The sequence below is a fragment of the Uloborus diversus genome, chromosome 4 (genome assembly GCF_026930045.1).
Source record: "Uloborus diversus isolate 005 chromosome 4, Udiv.v.3.1, whole genome shotgun sequence".
Lineage (NCBI taxonomy): Eukaryota > Metazoa > Arthropoda > Arachnida > Araneae > Uloboridae > Uloborus > Uloborus diversus.
This window is the reverse complement of record NC_072734.1, coordinates 141,870,643-141,891,362: the sequence shown is the minus strand read 5'-3', so window position 1 is coordinate 141,891,362 and position 20,720 is coordinate 141,870,643. Positions and strand designations below refer to the sequence as shown.

At 33.4% G+C, this 20,720-nt stretch overlaps 1 protein-coding gene across 1 annotated transcript in view; it reads right to left on the bottom strand.

Annotated features, from left to right (window-relative positions):
• LOC129220880 (cubilin-like) overlaps nt 1-20,720 on the bottom strand; it is a 156,988-nt gene that overhangs the window by 40,054 nt on the left and 96,214 nt on the right. The window contains 5 exon segments of the mRNA XM_054855315.1: nt 288-548; nt 1,038-1,178; nt 1,675-1,926; nt 10,397-10,522; nt 15,746-15,997. Coding sequence (XP_054711290.1) covers nt 288-548; nt 1,038-1,178; nt 1,675-1,926; nt 10,397-10,522; nt 15,746-15,997 — 1,032 coding nt within the window.

Here is a 20,720-nt window from a genome sequence, read left to right as displayed (position 1 = left end):
TGCTTATTCAGATAAATCTTGTTCATTAAATATCACGAATTTTAATTCATTCTGACCAGCTTAGTTCATAACTTATCTAGATTTCATTTAAATCAAATTAGCCCTGATCACAATTAATCTAAGTTTTCATTAGCCTCCCTTAACTTGAATTTACGTTGATCCCACGTAGTCGCAATTAACAAAAATCAAATCGGTCTTAAGGGGGATGTAAAAATGAAAATTAGTGTATCCCATTAGCTAATTGCTGCGTTTAGTTTTATTTCAAAGAGCATTGTAACATTACTTACTAACATTATCCTCCGGAATTCTACCACATAGTCTTTGAGTGTCGAGTTGAAGAAAATCGAACACACATCCGGGGCTTTCCTCAACGTCGAAATCTAGGAATCGAATGTCTATTTTACAGATGGATGGTCTGTACCTCCTGATCACTAATTGACAGTCCAGGTCGTTCGGATAGTAATTAGGGAATCCGGGGCTCTCAATGTAGAATTCCTTTTCGTAATAAACTTTGCTGCAGCTGCTGGGCAATCGATCACCCACCAGATCTAAATGAGGAAACAAAGAGTAGAACACGAAATAAATAAGTCGTTACTCAGCCAAGTATAAGAAATCTATTTAAAAATGATGTATACTTGGAGTTAAATCAAGTTGATAGGAGACGAAAAGCGATAATGGTTGCACTATTTTGTGACATTGTTTTCCATTTTTACATTACATTACGTCACATGAAAGAGAAACATGGGAAACTTAATTACGGTGAACAAAAAATTAATTAGGATCTTAGGAATAACGATCTTATATAACTAAATTTAATACCATTTGGCAAACAAATACGCATTTTCAAAATATGGAGATAATCACTTTTACGGTCATTGACACGGTCATGCAATAAATGTTTCGCAAGTTTATGCCTCACTTTGTTGCTCTTTCACTCATATCTTCAGCACAAAAGTAAGTTTTTACTTCTAATGATTGTTTAGATCTAATTTTGCAAGTGATTTTGAACGCATTCTGTAACTCTCAGAGAACCTCACCTGATCCACCTGGAGATCGAACAGGATTTCCTGGAGGGCACGTAATTTGCCGGAAAAGGAGATGAAAGCCACGATCCATTCTAACAGTATCTGTCTTGTAGACGATATGGACGTTGCCCAAGGCGTCGAAGGTTACATTTTCTGTTAAAAAAAAGAGAGAATTTATATAAATTACATCAATGCATAGCAGTTAATTATAACATTAATTAAAGCTATAAAAATATTTATTTGCCAGGACTAACTCTTATTAACGTCATTACCAGCAGCAACAAATTTTTCTATCAAGTAATTAATCAAGGAATTTTATTTTATAACAGTATTATCAGTAACAATGAAGTAAAAAAAAAAATCCGTAGCAATTTAGTAAATCGTTACGTAACCATTCTTGAGTGATAAAGAAATGCATTTCTTCAACACTTAATAAATGATGTACAAAACTGCCGATGAAAGTGACATTAAGGGGCACATTTTGATTTCAAGGAATTAATCATACAAAATTTTTATTTTTAAAAGCTTTTACTTTCAACGCTGTGTTTGTTCCTTCTGTCGTTATTTTACATCCAAAGTATTTAGTAAAATAATGAATGCATTTCCTGTTTTGTCATTCGTACTTCGAATGCTCAAAAATATGACTCACTTCTTTGTCCTCTTAAGGATGTACCACAAAACCGATGTCCATCCAGCTGGACGTAGCTTCCGATGCACCCTGGACTGTAGTCCACATTGAAGTCGACGAAGTCCAACTCTACATGGCAATATCCGGAATGTCTTCTGCCAATAGTGTAGCGGCACACTGGATCACCCAAAGCATCGTCAGGGGACCTATGAGTCACCACTTCACCGGAAGGATCGGTAATGAGGACATCACAGGCATGAATTGCAGGGATGGCTGAAATTTCAAAAAAAGAAAAATTTTGAAAAAGGAGTGATTTCAACACCCACCAGTGAAGTAAATGAAATAATTCCGTTGAGTTCATTTGTCTCCAGGTCCGATTCATTAAGTCTGGATGGATCAAAACTAGTAGAAAGTGCGAGGGTGAGTAGGAAAATAAGTTTCTTTTGGCGACTGTGTACAGAGGTGTGTATGAAAGTCAAACAATATACGTAAGGAAACATGAAAGATATGACCTAATTTAATTTGTCAACATCAATACCAAGCGCATTGTGACGTACTGCTTGATAAGCTTCAAAAAACCATCCAGGAAAACATCAGGGATTCGTATAAGGACAAAGCGTTGGACGACTATGGGTGAAAGAGGGGATCCGGAAAAAGTGGCATTGCCTTCTAAGATCTGGCGTTCTGATGTTGGATGACAATGCGAGACCAGACTCGGCGACGGCAACGCATAATCATGTAGCAAATCTTCGCTAGGAGTGCCTACACACCATTCGTCATACAGTTTTGATACTATACCAAGAGACTTGCATCTTATTCCCGACTTTCAAGAAGAATCTCGGTGGGAGGCGCTTTGGCAGCAATGCTGAAGTCAAACAAGCCGCTAGACGCTTCCACCGTACGTCCTGAGTTTTTCTTGAAGGGGTTTTTGGAGCTAATCCAGCTGTACGACAAAGTCTCAATGACAACGGTACTTATGAAGAAAAATTAAGTAATATTTTTCTTTTATGTGTCATTCTATTTTTTGACTTTCATACATAACTCTGATCACAGGGGAAACTAATTTTCTGACTCCCGCACGTATGATGCATTTATCTTTTAAATTAGTTTTTGTTTTATTTAGTTATACAGAAGCTAAACAGTTTCACATACATAGAGGACTGCGTAAAATCTGCCCTGCCTTCTCACACTCACATGAAAGATTTACAACACAAGAGAAGGAAATAACACCCAGGGTACCGGCGGGTATCGAACCCACGACCTCCGGCTTAAAAGACTATTAATATTCTAAAACTAGCAAATTTGTGCAAGAAAGTTTCTTGAAACGCTCGTCAAGGAATCAAACGCATATTCAAGTTATATTCTATCTCAAACAAAAAAGAACTTCTAATAAACTGAAAACAATGTATTGAAAAGCAATGAAGCTTTTTTAGGTTGGTGAACAGAAGAAGAGATTGTGAAACATACTAAAAAGACAGAGGTTCATCGTCTATGTCACCACACTAGTCCTTAAGAAGCTAGAAGAAAAGAACTTCTAATAAACTGAAAAGCAATGAAAAGCAATGTATTGAAAAGCAATGAAACGTTTTCAGGTTGGTGAACAGAATAAGAGGTTGTGAAACATACTAAAAAGGCAGAGGTTCATCGTCTATGTCACCACACTAGTCCTACTAGTCCTAGAAGCTACACAGAGCTTGAACGGTTGAGGCCCTGCTGTAAATTATTCATTCTCTATCTCATTGAAAGTAATTCACATGGCGTATATAAATTTCAAATATCATTTCTTGTACTAAAAACACAAGTTTAAATACCTTTCAAAACAATGTGTTTAGCTCAAAACACAAATTTCGAAATCTACCCCGGTTTGCTTGGGCAAGTATCGATACTGGGTATATTACAACAAAAACCTTGCTCGTAAAACGTTTAATTTACTCTGCAAAAAAAACATCAGAGACGTTCTTAGAAAATAATGGGCAGCTAAAGCGCTTAAATTCTGCCTGTGACATATCGGGCAAAAAACAGGAAAGTTTCCCACTAAATGTCGGTAAACTTCCTGAAATTAGTCTGGAAAATTCGGAAACCTTTCCAATAAAAGCTACTTACGTTTTTAGAATAACTTAAAAATCTTCTAAGAAAACATCTATATATATAATTCTCTTACGTGCCGGCAAATGAAGGGGTGAATTTCTAAACCTCTGTTGGCAACACTTCGCCGATAAATCATGTAAACAAACTTCTACGTTGTTTTGAAATCTTGAATCACAGAATACTCAACGAACTTTTTTTTTTTTTTGAGATGAGTTTGAGTCGGGCTGTGGCCCATTTCAACCTTAATCAGCAAAGAAAAGCTCAAAGAAGGCAGGAAACCGTTCTTGAATCCAATTTAAGACGAGCCATTTCCAGAGTTGTATTCTCTGATTCGCTGCCGATAATTTTTAGCGGCTGGGGAATTTTCAGTCAGCAGTTCCTTCAACAGATCAGGTGCGTCACACAATGCCGGTAACCGCACCTTTCCGTCATGGCAACATTTAGTATATTTATTTGCAGTATTACGCTCTTTCTGCCAATAAAGAGCACCACAAAATTCGCATTCTTCACACATTGCTCCACAATCATGTTCATCGGCAATGTTGTTTTGAACGCGTAGGCGCTTTGAGCGTCGTCTATTCTCTGCTTCAGTACGACAGTTCAGTTCAAAATGAATAACCGAGAAAGAATTTACTTTATTCCTTTTATTCTCAGCTGAAAGGTTTCGCCAAATTTGTTTAGGGTTATAGTAGTTTTAGTATTGTGCAAGCAAAGTAGCCTTGGCGAGTTTTCGCGTTTTTAGTTAAACCATTTTTTGTTCGTGACGTGGCAAGGATTCAGAATAACAACAAGAAGGACAAACGTTTGAGAAAATATGTTTGGTGCTCTCTGAGCCTGTTTTTAGTCATGGCCAGCTCTATGTGGCATTATCAAGAACAAGATCTTTTGAAGCAGTGTCAGTTGTGGCTCCCAAACGGGACATTTTTAATTGTGTATATGAGGAAGTTTTCTCAGATTAGAATATATAAGAGTGTAAATATGTAAATATATAAGAGTGTAAGTAATGTAAATACATCCCTCGGGGGAGCCTGTAACCCCTAGAGGGCGCGTCCCCAGGTGGCGGATAGGGGAATGCCTTCATTGGTTTTCCAATGGGTGGTAGAAGGGAAATAAAATACCTTCCGCGGACCAACAGGTAGAAGTGCAATCTCTCCAAAGCAATGACAGACACTTTTGTATCTATAATGGTAAAGTTGTGCACATTGCCAAGGCAGTCATCTTACATACAGCAAAGTTAAACTGTCGAAAATCTGGCTAAAGCAGACAAATTAACATTATGAACGTAATTTTCATATTGGTTAAATGGATGGTGACCTAAATGCAATTACCAACTTTAATTTTTACGGAAAATTTTAGCTAGGCTAATGTATTGGCATACAGCGAGCGAGCGAAGCGAGCATGGATCGCGAAGCGATCCACAGGGAACTGCGTAAGCAGTTCCGGGGGTTGGCGAGCGATAGCGAGCAGGGGGCGATAGCCCCCTAGTATATATATTAATAGTATTAGCTTGACACATTCCTGATTTTCCAATAAAGCTTTCTAAATAGTATTTTAGCAAATATGGTCAAAGCTAATGCAGAATTGCAAGCAAATATCTAAAAGTTTATTTGCCTGCAATTCTAGCAAGGCTACAGTAACCATATAGACTCTATTTCACCTCCATTTGAGACTCAGTCAATGTGGACTGACCGTAACTGAACTGAAGGTAAAACATTTAATAAAAACGTTGAGTATATGTTGAAACTGCTGGTTAAGCATATTTTAAACAACAGTGAGAAGTCTGCATTCATGCAACTTGTAGCAATTCAGGAAACCTTTTCGCATAGGTACTTGGTTTTCACAGGAAACTAGTGCGAACCTGTGAAATCCCGGAAAATTACCCGAAAATAATCTGTGACGGTTCGATTTCTTTAATAGCATAACTGAAAAATAAATTTTCACCTGTAAAACTTTTCCATTCTTTTATTTTGAATTTATCTTGAAAAAAGCTCTGAATACGACTATCAAAGCTGAACTGATTATCAAAGAACAATGCCACTATTCATATGTGAAGAATTTTAAACAGCTTGAAATATCAAAACCAGAAGTAAAATTTTATCCATACGAAAGAATTTGCTGGTTTTAGAAATGTCGCTTTCCCTTTCAGATTCCTTTACAAAAATTGAATGTAAAAACGTATTTTTCCATAAAGATATACTTTTATTCATATTTTTATCTGCCCAAAGGAATGTGATTTGAATGTATAACATTGCAAAGTAACACTTGAGAGATAGAAATTTTCTATTTATAGGTTTACATTCAAAAGCCACCGATATGTATTTGCTTTCTGTTTGGGGGAAGTAATTTGTTTTGAGGTGTGAAATATCACATACTTTCTAATATTTTGGCTTTGTTCTGAAAATATTATAAAACATGTTTTATCTTATGTCTCAGTATTGTCTTAAAGTACTTAAAGAATAAAAATCTCACTAAATTTAGCTAAGAATTAGATACAAACGGTGAACTGTAGATTACTGCGCGTCATATTTTTGACAGCGCTTTTGAAAGGCGCTAAAATCGAAAATAATCGTCATGTTAAAAGTAATGGCAAATTCACTTACAGTGCTGGCCAAATTATTAGACTAAAGAGTTTTTTTTAAATTTTTTGTGCACTATTTGTACAAAAATACTATTTTTTTACTGTTAAAGTACAGTACGTACTGTACACTGATTATTACGTTATTTTAGCATAATTTAATATTTGCAGGTGGCAGCACTGTCTGCTTTGTTTATGTTTTTTGTTTATCTACCTACCAGGAACATTACCTCAATCAGCTTAAACAGTTCACTAGTTATTTTTATTAGTGTGTTCTGTTACATTTAAAGTTAGTTTTAGGTAATTACTGAGTATGTGTATGTGAGTATATATAATAGTGAGTATAAACAATTTTTTACTTCCTTTTTTAAAAAGGTTAGAAATGGTGTAAACCTTGTGAAAAGTATGCCAAAAAGACTTAAAATGCTCATCAAGAACAAGGGAATGCATACTAAATATTAGATAATTATTTCACTGTCCGTTAAAATGTCTATAGAGTTGTGTAATCAATAAAGAATTTGCTTTTAAAACAGTCTTAGTCTAATAATTTGGCAGCACTGTACATTAAAAATAGTTTGTTTTAATGAATGAAAAAAATAAAGAATAACTGATTCTTATTTCATCGAACCTTTTAGGTAGAAGGTACTTAAATCGAGGGTACCTTAATAACTGCCCCTTTGAACAACGCAAATATAAAACAAATCATTCAGATGTCTATTTTAATATTGCCTCGTTAATAAACAGATTTTCAAACGGCCTCACAGGCTTGGAAAACGTATTATATAAATTGAGACATTTAGAAGATTTTTCGATTCATGCAGTGTTCCTTACGTTAGTTTTATAACACAGCGACCTTCAGTAGCATTGAATGATGTGACAGTCTCGACGTTTTTAGTCAGTCAAGATGGGCATCGTTTTTGAACTAAATGTCTTAGGGGGAAACCAGCTTAGGAAGCCGAAATTTTAGGATTTTTCGGGAAATTTTTTAACAGAAAAGGAATAATCAGAATTTCAATAAACTTAGGGAATATTTTATTCATCTTTTGAAGAACATTTTGTAATTTTTTTCAAGTCGTTTTCAGCAGAAATAGTGAAGTCAGAAGCTGCTATCCATGAGCCGTTGCCATCAGAGTTTGTCGCTGGTGGGCATTACCGAAGCCACAATTTTTATCTGTAATTATTAAAGTTTTTCTTTCTCGTGAACAACATATTTCCTAAGAATACGAACCTAATTGTGATCAGAAAAGTTGAAAATTGCATGTTTTTGAGGTGTTTGACACAATGTCATGTTTTTCTACCATTTTTTTTCACATGTCTTGCATTTAAAAAAAAATATTTTTATTATTAAGAGTGAGGGTTCACATAGAATATAGTTAAATAAAAAATATTCACGCAAATTTTCAGAACGATTGGTCTATAACTCTTTGAGCTAGAATGCCCATTATTTTTTTTAAAAAAAGTTGTTATTAGAAAAACGCGTTTGAGAAAAAAAAACTACTCTAAACGTTTTCAAGTCACCGCAGTCACTTAACTGTTCATAGCATCGGAACTAATCGAAATTTTTCACTGATATTTTTGCGACAGATTCTTGAGTACTTTTACTAACATTTTATGACATAAAAAAGTGGATTTTTCTACCCGTCTAAACTGGTTTCCCCCCTTTAAGCCTCCTACACACGAGGCAACTTAGTTGAATCAACTTTTGAACTGAGAAGTGTAATCAGGCAGAAAAGAGTGAAGGCATCGCATGTCTACCTTCACACAACAGTCAACTGTGCCCGGCGTACGAGGCACATGTGCGGCTACCATTCTGATCCACTCATCCGGGCGTTCGCTCTACTCGCAGGTAAACTAGTTAAGAAAACGCATCTCAAATTTAACAGCTTTATGAATGAATTCGGCTTATTAGGAAAAAGAAGAGTTAAATCAACTAAGTTGCCTCATGTGAAGACAAGGAAAAATGCCAGTCAACTAGTTGGCAGGCAACTGGGGACCTACTGAGAGCGATTCTCGTACCGAACGAACTTCGTTCGATGTCGTTTTCGACCAGTCATATGGGAGAAATAGAATCCGATTCACCAATCAGGCGTCGGTTTTGTATCGTGACCGAGATGTAGAGAACAGCGACGTTAAATCCGAGGTTTACGAGAATCGGGCTGTTAATGTCTACCCAGTAAATAAAATTCTCTAAGTGCAAAAACCCGCTTTGGGTACGCAACTACTATTGCGACCAAGCTTTCAAAAGTGAAAATTTCTACCTGCTAGGCATAAAATGGAGAAGCAACACCAATTTTTTCATGCTCAATCGAAATTACATCTTTAAATAGTGAGGTTGATCGCATTTGGTTATCTTCGTTTTCATTCTTTTCTGTTAAAATCAGTTAACTCAAAATGTTCATTCTCTATAATGCCCGGAAACATCATGCGTATCAAATTTATTGTTCGTGAGAGGAAAAGTAAATTGGAATAAGAAGTTTAAAAGAAGCTAAAGAGAATAACGATTTATATCAAAAGAAAGGAAAAGAAAAAACTAAAAAATTAAAGAACTAAGTGGCGGTAACATTTGGTCTTTCAATTGTGCTCTGCAATAGAAGTTCCAGCAAAGTTTACCTTACTCGTTTTAGTGTGATTGCTTCACGTTTCACTAACTCTGTTTAACTTGATATTACTTTTGGGCGTCTTATTTTTTTTTTTTTAATTATTGATTTTATAAACCAAGTGTTTAGTATCAAAATTAGCTCAACCCAAAAATTTTCGAAGAAAATTGTTTCATGGTTTGATATTTTGTGGTTGTTGCTATGACACTGCAAAGTGATTTGCAGCAAATCCAGATCAATCAAGTCAAAACTAATGTGAAACAATTAATTTGCTTTTTTTACGAAAAGCAACGTTTACATTACGTGTAGCTTTTTTTTTTCTTTGGCTCTCCAATTAAACGTTACAAAGCAGATTGAGTTGGTTTTAAGACTAAATGCCTCAAATAATAATGATTCTTGACAATTCAACAGATACAAATTTTATATTCATTAATTATAAAATACAGATACTACAATAGAGGTGATCTTAGATGTGTTTTTAGTAAAGTAAAACTCAGTTATCCAAATCAATAGGTGACCGGACCTCATTCGGATAATCAAAAATTCGGATCACTGGATTTGTTCAGAGCAAGGGTCCATTTTATTAATTATTTAGTGAACATGAAAACTGCGAGGAAAGCACTATATATAAAGAAAGAGAGCATTTAATTAATCAAATGAAACGAAAACTTTAACTTGCTAAGCATGCTTACAAGTGCTCTGCATTAGTACATTGTGAACTTATCTTACTATAAATGAAAATCATTTCATGCTCAATATCCCGCCCAAAATGAATTGTTCTCCTTGTTTCGAGCAGAGAGTAGCGCATAGATAGAATCATTATTTTTCGAATCGCAGTAAGTTTTCGTTATTTTATTTTTTTTCTGAAATTCTAAAAACGATTTGGATAGTAAGAGTTCGGATAATTGGAGTTGAACTGTACTTAGTAAAAAATAAAAGATGACAGAATCACTTTTTCACAAGCATTTAATGAAATAAATCGCGAAAATAACAACCAACGAATAGTACGCAAATTATTATCCGTTATATGTGCAGCGGATATCTGCTGGTTGCTTTAACTACTAGTTAATTTTCTTTATTATTAACGAGACATTAGTAATGCAGATTGATTTCACAACTAAGTATTGCTGTACCATGATGGTCAGATTCTCTAAAAGAGTTAATTTTTGGTTAAATTTTTCATTAACTACTAGTTAATTTTCTTTATTATTAACGAGACATTAGTAATGCAGATTGATTTCACAACTAAGTATTGCTGTACCATGATGGTCAAATTTCTCTAAAAGAGTTAATTTTTGGTTAAATTTTCCATGAGATAAATTTGTTTCATAAAAAGTATGTTATAAGCTATTTTGTAGTTACATACATATCGTCGCCTCAGAGCAACAGTAAGATATCTAATCCCTAGAAATAACACTAAGATATCATACTTTTGCTCTGAAGCAACGATATAACACAGTATAAAGTCAAGACATTAACTTACCATTCAAGTCTTCTTCGCAGATGGATATTTGTTGGAATAAAATTTGAAATCCGCTTTTAGTGATATTTTCATTCGTACCGAACACCATGGCAATGTCATCTGATCCGTCTTCAAAAGGATACTGCACTACAAGAAAATTAAATGTATTCTAAAAATGTGAAACACATTATTCTGCTTTGATTAATGTACTCAGCACGTATTCAGTCTTTAACTCTGAGAACAATACTAGTAAGTTTAATGGAAATGAACACAACGTAGTAGTATATAATATTTGATATTATGTGTAAGGGACGCAGTTAACAAGTGTTTTTAAATAATTAACAAGTTTTTCCCACCACAGTTGTTAAAATTCAAGATAACTAGGCAATCGATAGCCCGCTACAAGAGTAACTCTTTATAATCAGAAAATTTAGAAGTTGGAATAATTTAAACTTCTGATTTGAAATTTCTAGCTGGTTTAGAAATTGATTATAATCTCATGGTATTTTTATATATCTGTGGTCACTCTAAAAAAGTTAATAGCCGCTTGATCTTCTAACCACGACAAATAAATACATTTATTTTATTTTTAAACTACTTAAATAAAAAATTCTCATTTAGCACTTCTCTGAAACATGAAGTTTTGTGAACTCGAAAAAGTTCTATCCATCTTTAGTCAAATTCAAAAGAATCGATTGACTGATAATGAAGATGTTTAAATTACTTTATACTTCACCCTGCCTATGATACTCTCTCGCACAGAAATTTAATTGACAATAGTCGTTTTTCAATGTTCGACAAGTTTTTTTTTAAATACAATTAGGGAGACATTTATTGCTATTAATAAATGTCTGCATATAACAATACAAAGGTTTACTTTTTGTAAATACTTCTTTATTGTAGACTCTTGAGGAAAAAAAAACTTGGGCTTCTTAATTATACAATAACCATAGATACAAATTTCGATAACAGCGCCCATGTGTCGTATGATTATGCGGCATGTAAAAGATCCCTCGGCTAAATTAAATTCCTAGTGCAATTTCGCATCAAATGAGAGCCCAGGACCTTCATCTGGTGGAAACTGGGCGTCAAAAACACTACTGTGTTATGCATCAGCGCCTTAAAGGTGACACATGAAAGACTGATGCATTGTTGGGGAGCGCACTAAGTCTGGTTATGGCCCAGACGCCTCTTGAGGTAGGTCTCTTATACAGCCCCATTGGAAAGAAAAAAAAAAACAAATTTCGATAATGGTATCTTAACATCGCAGTGTTTCAGCAACAGACAACAGTCTTTGAATGATTCAGAAACATCGCTTCCTCACTAATAATAAAATTGGTATTCTTTCTTTCTTCTTTGAAGATGTTAATACTTTTCAAATATGTTTTCAGGGTAATAAAACCCCTTTATCTTACATACACCCAGTATCTAAATATCCTTCATGTTTTTTTTTTCTTTCTAACATTTTCTTTGATGCAACTTTTTTCTCAGAGGCATCGCATGTTTTTTATTTGTTCTAAAAAAGAACATTTAATAGCTATACTCAATTCATCCTTCAGTGAAAGTATCACCATACTAAAATTCAAGACAATGCTTGATTAAAGTGTTGCATTAAATATGACGTTAAACGTATAATAACGACTAAAGAGTAGTTAATTGAATAATTTCCTTTTAGAAGCCTTGAAATTGAACTTTCCAAAAATTTTAGTCTCAAAAGAGCACCCAAAGCAGCATCTCAGAGCTCTTAACAATATACAGGATATTCAAAACAACTTTCCTTATGTATAAAACCCTGCGGCATGTCCGCCCTACCAATCAAAACAGGATGTCTTGCATGGTTATTTGGTGGTAGTCTGGATATTGCGATAATATCATGCAACGCAGGGTTCACGGTTACGGTTCCAGTGAGACAATTTCAAAATTTTCAAAAGTCAACACCCACTTTTTTTTTTCCTTGAAAAAAATGATTAGTGTACTGAAAAAACACAATTGGTGTTGGAAAGGCTGAGATGTGAAGGAAGCTGATCTAGTCATCTTGTTGTCTCATTCGAACGCCAAACTGAAGAAACAATTTTCCGAGACTGCTTTTTAACTTTTTTTCAGAAGCAATGCTGTGCATTTGGAACTCCGTGATTGCTGCTTCAAGTACACTCTAACCCTGAAAATTTTTTAAAGTTCGTCAAAACCTTACGACGGCAATTTTCGTCTTATGCCAATTGTTCTAGCGCTGTTTGTGTGTGTGTGTGTGTTTTTTTTTTTTTTTTTTTTTTTTTCAATATACTAATCACTTTGCTCAAGGAAAAAGTGGGTGTTGCCATGCACAAACTTTGTTTCAAATTTTCCTTTATTATGAATAGAAAAACTTTTTCAACTCATTAGATTAAATGTCTACTGCTGATATGATTTCCACAACCTGTCAAAAGTTTTCTTGTAGTTTAATTCACTTATTATCAATATTTTCGTTTAATTATTTATGGTTTAAATGCAAAGGTTTAGTAAGTAACTGAATGCAACTATTTTACCAGAAACACAAGCGTGACATTTCGCAAAGTGCTTTTGTCACGCCAGATATAAATCTTATGACACCTCACGCAAACGCGCAGATTCAAAGTCCACCTAGCTCGATAGATACATTATCGATTTTCGTACGTTGGTTTGATTGATTTCTGTGAAGTAAAAAGAAAATATTAGCAGCTGCGGTAAATTTGTTTCAGTGTTTTTACATAAAAAACTTGAACTCTTTAATAATTTCAAAAAAGGGCTTTCAAGCTAAAAACCTTTTAAACTTAAGATTTTAAGTCGGAATTGAACAAATAATAATTTGAATTCAGTCAAAGTAATTGAAAATTAGTTGATACTATGTCGATAGTGTAAAACAAAATCTGCAGTTTTATATTTCTAGTAGATGATTACTTTTCTTGAGGTATTCTTGAGGTGTCTCCAAATTTTTTTTCCCCTGCATTTTATTTCTATCTTACTACATATTTATGGTACAAATGATTTTCTAGGGAAATAACGCATTTTTTACCAGTGGCCTAACTTTAAATTTCAGTATTTTACGCATATTTCAAATACATATTAAATATGTATTTCATCAAATAACTCTAAAACTCATATTTTGCAGATGCTGCCACTGGTCCACCCAGTTCCCACCTCAGTATACATAAAGTAGTTTTCTTCAACTAACTGAAGAAAACTACAAGTACTTCAAACACAGTTTCTTTTAGTACATTATCTGCTAATTTTGGAAGAAAAGCAAATTTTTATTTCCTTTTTTTTAAAACGAATTATTGCTTTGCTATCTTAAACATACCTCTCTTTCCTCACATTAAGGGGGGGGGGATGAGTTCGGTTTTTCGCAGCAGCAAAGCAGACAATTAGTATTCTTTACAAATTTGTTCTAAAAATCAGTTACTTTTCACGATATTTGACATCTATATTGAAGAAACTCGTTGAAAATTCTGCTGGTAGTCGTTTTAACGATAAAACTTTTCTATCATAAAAATAAGTTAGATGTTTTTGTATACGTAAATGGGAAATATTTTTGTCTGAATTAAAGAGAGTGTGGTCCGAAAACAGAATTTAAAATATTGTCTTCGAATGAAAAATATCATATATCGATGATTTAAAAAATGAGATTTCCAAATATTGAATGTTTTTATGCTCAATTAAGAGGCGTTCTGCTTCAATTAAACTTTTTTAATGAAATGTTTCAGCAATGGAATCAACTTAAAATATGTAAAAATAGTAATAAACAAAGTATAAAATAATTGCTGAAAAGCGAATGTCGAGACGGGTAGTCCACAGACCATCGGTAGGTCGTAAAAATATTTTGGTGGCCCGCAGAAAATTTCAGACATTTTTATTTTTCTGAAAGTTCCGTTTCAAAAAATCGTGAAGATTTAATTCAAAATGTGTAACGCTTGTACAACAATAACATTATATTTTTTTAAGAACTATATAACTTTGTTACCTTTAATGGATGCATTTCACATAAATAAAATAAAGGTTTTCTGATTATATAAATGTACTAATCTTCTCTTTTCCTCAATTCATATTAGTAGTTCATCAAGCACAAAATTATACATTAAGTGATCTGATGAAGTTGTAAAGGTTGGTGACTGCTGAGCTAAACCACATATCATTGGCACCACACTAAAACTGCAAATCTGATAACTTGAGTTTAACACCTCTTTGCTTTCATGTGCTTCATTTTTTTTCATGAAATAAAATTGTCTATGTTTCTTTCAATTTCCTTTGTTCTGGAAAATCAAGTAGCTAACAATGGAGTTGTTTCCTGCAGTCAAAAGTACTACTTTTAGTCACTCAAATCGATAGAATAACCAAAAAAATAAGAAGAAGAAGAAGAAGAATAACATGGACCCAGAAAATACTTTCATTTTCCAACAGTTATTTTTTAATTATTTTCTTAAAATGTCCGATTTTTCGAACAAAGCGTGGTCTTTTTGACGTCACAAATGATGCACTTTGGCGCATTTGACTACCGTGTTTCCACGTTATGATAATCAAGAAGCGAATTAAATATTGCACTCTACGCTAGCTAGCAATAAAAGCGCATCGATTAAAGTCATTTTTTAAAAATATTAAACTTAAGAAAATTATTTTTAAAAAATTGTCAGATCCTATGTTTTTAAGTCTGATCTTTTAGCAAAAAATACTTTTAAAATTTTGGAAACGACCCGATTGCATTGAATGTAAGAAATTACCAAGTGTGAAAGTTCATCTTTACGTCATTATCTGCTCTAAAACTGTAATTAGAACCACCAGCCCACTGCTACAAAAATGCAAACAAAATCGGAAGCGCCTTTTTATTACAGTTAATTAACTGTAAAGAACTAAGAAAGCGCACACGCACAAGCTTACGAAACTGTCCATTGGCAACACATTAATTATGTTTATCGTGCTTCATCATCAAAACAAAAATGTACGTAATGTGGCCCGATTATACCGGCCATGATAAACAAAGATCCTCAAATTTTAAGGACCAAAAAGAAGTAATACAAAAATAAATATCTCTCATGCAGAACTTAGGAAAATTTCATTTCTTCAGAAGATCAAAGGATATCACAAAAATTTTATAAAAAACCATAGCTAATCTTTCTTGAATTGGATGAGTTTCGAGTTAGTTTGAGTTAGAAACGCTATCTACTATGCATCAATGCGTCGTTAAAAAAATGTAAAAAAATAATTAAAATGCAACAATTTGATCGAAAATTTCAGCTAAACTCTCTTGATCTAGATGACTTTTGAAATAATTTATGCAAGAAGCGAATTTTTTTACGTGTCAAGGCAACGTAAAAAGATGAAAAGAAAAAAAGAAGTCAACGAAAGTAAGAGCAAAATACTCACCAACAGAGTCCGCTGGAATCTTCCCACATATTCTCTCATCTCCAATCGCCAGGAAGTCCTTTTCGCAGCCAGTGCTTGCCTCAACATCAAACAGCCTAAACGTTATCTCAAGTCCACAAACAGATGGCGAATGTTTTCGGACGGTATACCTGCACAGCATACCATTCTGATATTCGCTTGGGAAGCCTGGATGTTCCAGAACAAAATCTTTGGCAGACCAGCTTTTGTCACAATTTTGGTGAATGGTGACAGCTGCAACAAAAACCATAAGTAGAATAAAATATAATTAAAATCTCCAAGATAGTTTTTCACACAGTTGTATATTTTAGAAAAGAATTTCTTTCGTGTAATTATACTATGAGGCGGTGAGAAGAGCAAAGGGATGTAAGTGAAATTTAGTGAAGGTAGTTTTTCATAAACTCCTATATTTTGGAAAATAATTTTCTTCATACAATTATAATGTAAGGCAGTGAGAAGCAAAGGGATGTAAGTAAAATTTAGTGAAGATAGTTTTCAGCTTTCTGTATTTTAAAAGGGAATTTCCTTCCTATAATTATAATATGAGGCAGTGAGAAGCAAAGGGATGTAAGTGAAATATAGTGAAGATAGTCGTTCACAAACTCCTGTATTTTAGGAACAAATTTCCTTCATATAAATATAATATGAAACATTGAAAACCAAAGATATGTAAGTACATTTTTAGCGTTTTCAGTACAATGCGTGCGACCAAACCATAGTCCAAACCTTACGCATAGGCTTTTATTGGACAGCAGCACCCACCAGAGCTACTGTTATACCTTCTCCTGCCACAGAACAAATGAGAATCTATTTAACAAATTGCCCTAATTAACTCTAAATTTTTTATTTTCCCCGCTCAAACCCCTTTGCTTTTTTTTTAAAGCAACAATTTACATTATCCAATTAGGTAGAAAAGTTACCGTTGGACTGACAGTGAATTAAAATAATACATTTTAAAGCACAAATGTTCAAAAATAATTTACAGATATGTATACCGACCTAGCAAGGTACAAAATCCTAACCTTAAACATATCTAGTGGCTTCATTCGGATTATTTATTTTCGGAACTTCACTTGTTACGAAAAGTTAAAAGGACTTAACTGAGTTCCCTGTGATCTCGAAACATGTGCCTGAAAATGATTTCTGCTCTTTATGCTTTAGCTACTTGAACTATTTTTTTTTTTTCATCCTTAAGCTGTTTCATTTAAATGCTAATTTATGTTTTAACGTTCTTGTCATTTTTTTTTCCTCTTAGTCTTACTGTCCTCTTTTATTTTATAAGTCTTCCTTATCCTTTTAATCTTTTCTGCGCTATAATGGTCCTTTTCTTATTTCTCTATCTTCTGTCCCCTGCAGTGATTTTTATTTTTAATACCATAATGCCCACTTCATCTTCCAACGATTATCTTGTAACTTTTAATAACCTTCGTAAACTTTTGCTTCTAATGTCCAAATATTTTCCCTGCGATTTCTGAGATTTTTTTTCTTTTCTAATGATTATGTCAATCTTAGCAATCTGGCGCCTTACCTTTTTAATCATACCCTTCTACATCTAAAAAGAAGCATTGCAAGAAAAAATGCATATTTTTTTTAAATCATGAGCAGCTGAAATGTGCGTGGAAATTTTATATAAGGGAGGGTGGCCCAAAGCAGGTAGGTATTCGCATGCCGCCGCATGGTGTGCAAGCTGCGATGCATGCGTATTGCGTATGTCTTGTTTACCCGAACACCCCCGAGTTTTAATCAGTCACTGCGAAGCAGCAGTGAAGCGGCATGGCGTAACCAGGCTTAAAATAAGAAAATTGATACATATCTAAAAAAAACTGAAGGTATGTAACTTGCAATTAGTCGAAGACCAGTTTATTTTTTTAAATATCAATAACATTACGTTATTCCGACACCATTTACTTACAAACTACGACCGTCTTTTCGTTTGTTCCTTTTTTAAATTTAAAGTTATAGTTATTGAAATGAAAAACGTGCCTTCGAGCAAAGCGCATATAAGATTTAATCATATATTTATTTATAAGTTCTTGACACATGTGCTGACTTAGCTTTTCTATTTAAATAGGATGAGTATAACTTTAAAAAGTTATTTTTTATGATGGCAATTAGTTCGTCTATTAGTTTATTCAGTTATTTCTTTATATTTTAAAATCAAATGTGCTGATTTGGATTTTCAATTTAAATTTAAATTGGATATATATATATATATATATATATATATATATATATATATATATATATATATATATATATATATATAACGTTGCAAAACGAAACAAAAATAACAATGTAATGCAAAACAATTTGAGTCTTTTGCATCAAAAGTAAAATCGTCTGTGTCTATTTCCATTTCAGAAACAATAAATATTAGCAAAATCGAAAAACTTAAGTGTGCTTATGAGAAGGCAGAAACAAATGTCTGTCTGCTTGTCCATTTCCTTTTGATTACGATTGGAAGAATCCGATTTGATGAATAAATATTTGTTCCCAAAATAATCATCAAGACGCCTCGGTCCAGGTTTTTAATTCGGACGAAATTCTTACACAGGTAAAAGAGCTCAACATTATGTTCTTCTGGGAAAGGTAAATCCTCTTATCTAGCAGTCGGATTATTTCGGAAAATTTTTTCAGAAAGAGCTTTAGACATCGAATGTATGCATAAAATATTTTTTTATTATTATTACTATAATTTCAAGTTCAGTTAATTTTTGTATAGAAATATAGACACCAGAAATAAAACTTCGGCAACAAAATATAGCAAAATAGCAGAGATTCCGGATTCATTTCTTGATTTTACATTCTAAGAAGGCGTAGAAGAAAAGTTATGTGTAAGTATCAGTTTCTGCACTGACTAACACTGAATTTTTTTCGTGAAGACACTGAATCAAATACTAAAATTTTCTAAAAAATAAGGAAAATATAATTATGCTTCTGATGTGATGATATTGTTGTAATCTTTCAATTCTTAAAATAATTTTTAAAAAACTAGAAAAGAAAACAGAAAAATCCGTTACGTGAAATATATAAAGAATTTTAAAAATACCAACTTCTGGCTCCAATGACATATTTTCTTTGGTTAATAGCTGAAACAGCATAGTAATGATCGGCTACTTGTTTTTTTTTTTTTTTTTTTTGAGGTTGAATTTTTTAATTTTTAATAGTGTTTAAACTAGTTTAATAATGTTTGTTGTTTGTTACACCTCAACTGAATTATTTTAATTGTGTTTTACTTCAAATATCTTTACAGTAGTTTTATTTTTTTATGAATTAGATATTTTAACTATAGTGCATTTATTGCATAAATAGTTTTTCGCCACTTTGAATAATTAGAATTTTATTACTTTTACAATTTTTGTGATTAACTTGGATTTTAATCAGTTAATGTTAGACTCCTATTACGCATTCTGTGGAAGCACGTTCCATTAAATCTACAACAAAATAGGAATAACAAACTAATAAAAATTCCTTTTCATCATCGTCTATTTTGTGTAGAAATGCGAATGAAATCCAAGCTGCTCCTTAAACTTTCAACTACACGTAATTAGCAACTCAAGTGTAGAATTCAATACGTTCGTTGTTTTAGTTTGAAGTTTTATTCACATTGTTTTATTAAGGATGGGTATTCTTTAATTAATGCACAATTTACCATTGTCTGTTCAAAAGTAGAGATGTCAACAGTCTTACATCTTACTTAATGCATGAATGACAAAGTTCATTATTATAATTACCAGGCATGAAATGAATGTTGCTGTTGTAACGATCCCTCAGATTACACAACTCTTTATTAAGTTCTCTTAGGTCATCACCATTAAAATGGCCCGGCACAAATGGCTCTGTTCAAAATATTCCTTTTCTTCCGAGTAAAAACCTTCGACAAAGAAAGGAGTTCCTTGCTTAAGGTGGGATTACAGTTTGTTTACCTGTCCCGGAACCTGAAAGAAGTTTCCTGCCTCCTTATTATATATATATGAACCCCATTTTTGCATCCTACTCCACGGCAAGGCAACAGCACGGCTCCCAGTATTCTTATTCAACGAATCAAAACAAGCAAAAGTGGAAAAGAAAGCCAATTCCATGAAAGCAGAACTGTTCTTTGTTTGGTGTGAAGTAAAAGTTGGTGCTTTTCATTGTGAAGTCCGGCTGATACCACAGCAGTACCCTTGAAGTGTGGAAGCAGCCTTGCACGTGGTCGATTCTTCTGCTGAGGGCTATTCTATTCAGCGGTTATCATCACACACCAAGAAGCGCCGTCGCGCAATTTTTTAATTAAAAGAATTAGGAGAGAGGTTCCTGCAGGAAGCTCTTGTTACTTGTCCGTCTGTCTTTCCATTTTGTTGTTCGTTTTTCTTCACTCTTTGGTGGTTCTTTTATCACTGAGCGCCATTTATTATTGCGAGACAATGATGACTTTGTTGTGACTGTTCGGAAGGTAATTATTAAGCTTTGGATGAATACAGGTGTATATGTAACATCTAGAGAATTGAAGACTACGAAGAAATTGAACTAAGGCTCTATTTATATTGAAAATGAGCCTCTAAGTACTTAACAAGATTGTAGTACTATATTATAAATGCTGGGTGGCATAAGTTTAATTTTAAACTGGCTAGAAAAGTCTTAGACTATGTATTATGTGAAAAGAACACTTATATTTTGAAGTTTTGGATACATACATATCAAACATAGAGCAGATGTAATCTGAAATATTAATCATAACTATAAAGATTGAAAAAACTGTTTAAATCTGAGTGTGCCAATTGAACATTAGGTTCTATTTTTAAACTTTTTTTAAAGCCTAGATATTAATTATGTGTAGCTAAAGTATTAAATGTATATTACATATATTATTTAAAGTCTCACTCATAGGTAGCACAATGGCAAGTGTACTAAACAACAACAACAAGAAACACAAAAGAATATTAACAATGTAAATTGAAAACCATGTAACGATGAG